The sequence below is a fragment of the Charadrius vociferus genome, unplaced genomic scaffold, assembly GCF_000708025.1.
Source record: "Charadrius vociferus isolate BGI_N301 unplaced genomic scaffold, ASM70802v2 scaffold1020, whole genome shotgun sequence".
NCBI classification, from domain to species: Eukaryota; Metazoa; Chordata; class Aves; order Charadriiformes; family Charadriidae; genus Charadrius; species Charadrius vociferus.
The window spans coordinates 709,024-710,470 of record NW_009646502.1 but is presented as its reverse complement, the minus strand read 5'-3'; the positions used below and the strand labels follow the sequence as shown (position 1 = coordinate 710,470).

The 1,447-nt window shown below is 65.7% G+C and overlaps 1 protein-coding gene across 1 annotated transcript in view; it reads left to right on the top strand.

The window, feature by feature from the left end:
* OBSL1 (obscurin-like 1) overlaps positions 1-1,447 on the top strand; it is a 15,943-nt gene that overhangs the window by 8,957 nt on the left and 5,539 nt on the right. Inside the window, 3 exon segments of the mRNA XM_009884203.1 lie at positions 297-572; positions 805-1,080; positions 1,170-1,445. Coding sequence (XP_009882505.1) covers positions 297-572; positions 805-1,080; positions 1,170-1,445 — 828 coding nt within the window.

Here is a 1,447-nt window from a genome sequence, read left to right as displayed (position 1 = left end):
CGGCTCTGTTCCATGGGGTCACCAGCGCTGCTCCCAGCCCTGAACATCGTAGAGGAGGGGAGGTGTCTGCTTCACCCAGGAGCTGGTGGGTGCCCCCCTCCAGCTGTGCTGGGCTGGCACCGTGTGGCCACCACCTCTGCCCCGGAGCAGTTCCCGTCCCTTTGCACTGTGGCAAGAAGCCATAGCATACACGCAGCCCCAAGGGGACAGGGACGCAGGTGACCTTAAGTAGGGACACCAGAGGCAGGAGCAGTGCAGAGAGCAGGTCTCACACCCTTCCTCCGCATCCTCACCAGAGCCACCAGTGAGGATCCTGCACCCTCCGCAGCGCTCGCTGGAGGTGCCGGTGCAGGCGCCGGGGCGCGTGGAGCTGCGGTGCGAGCTCTCCGTGCCGGATGCTCCAGTGCGCTGGTTCAAGGATGGGCTGGAGGTGGATGAGACCGACAACCTGCTGCTGCTGGCGGAGGGGGCCTGGCGCTGCCTCCTCATCCCCAGGAGCAGCGCGGAGGACACGGGCGAATACATCTGCGAGAGCAAGGACGAGGCCGTCTCCTTCGACGTCAAGGTGTCAGGTCAGTGGGGACCCAGTAGGAGAGACACATGGACAGGGCTCCGGCTGTGGGGTCTTTCCCAGCCTGGGGAAAGGGGACCAGCTCCTCCGTAGTGACAGAGCTGGTGGGTGCCCACCCCACCGGGTGCTGGGCCACCCAGCACGGCTGCTCTCCTGGGGCTGGCAGCAGAGGTGTCCCCAGGGCCATGTTGTCCCTGCACTGCTTTGCATCAAGGCCAATGCCATCCTCACAGAGCTGCCGGTGAGGATCCTGCAGCCTCTCAGACCTCCCCCTGTCGTGACGGTGTCCCCGGGGGAGACGGTGACACTGGGCTGTGAGTTGTCCCGGGCAGATGCACCCGTGCACTGGGCCAAGGAGGGTGTCAGGCTGGAGGCTGGGGGCAGCCTGGTCCTGGAGGAGGAGGGTGCCCACCGCCGCCTGCTCATCCCCGCTGCTCGAGCCGAGCACTCGGGAAAATACGTCTGCGATGCCACCGATGACACAGTGACCTTCACTGTCCAAGTGTTGGGTGAGCAAGAGGCTGGGGGAGAACCTGGTGGGGCGTGCTGGGTTCACGGACCTCGGAGGCCCCAGCTCTGTTGGTGTTGGGTGCTGCAGACCCGCCGGTCAGGATCCTGGAGAGGGATGTCCTGCCCACCCACCGGCATTGCCGGGCCATGGAGGACCTGGTGCTGGAGGTGCGCCTCTCGCACGCCCACGGGGAGGTGAAGTGGTACAAGGACGGGGAGAAGCTGCAGGACACGGGACGCGTGCGGCTGGAGGAGGACGGGGCGCACCGGTCCCTCATCATCCTGGGTGCCACGGGCAGGGATGCAGGGGAGTATCTCTGCGACACCGGTGACGACAGCATTGTCTTCTTCATCAATGTAGAAGGT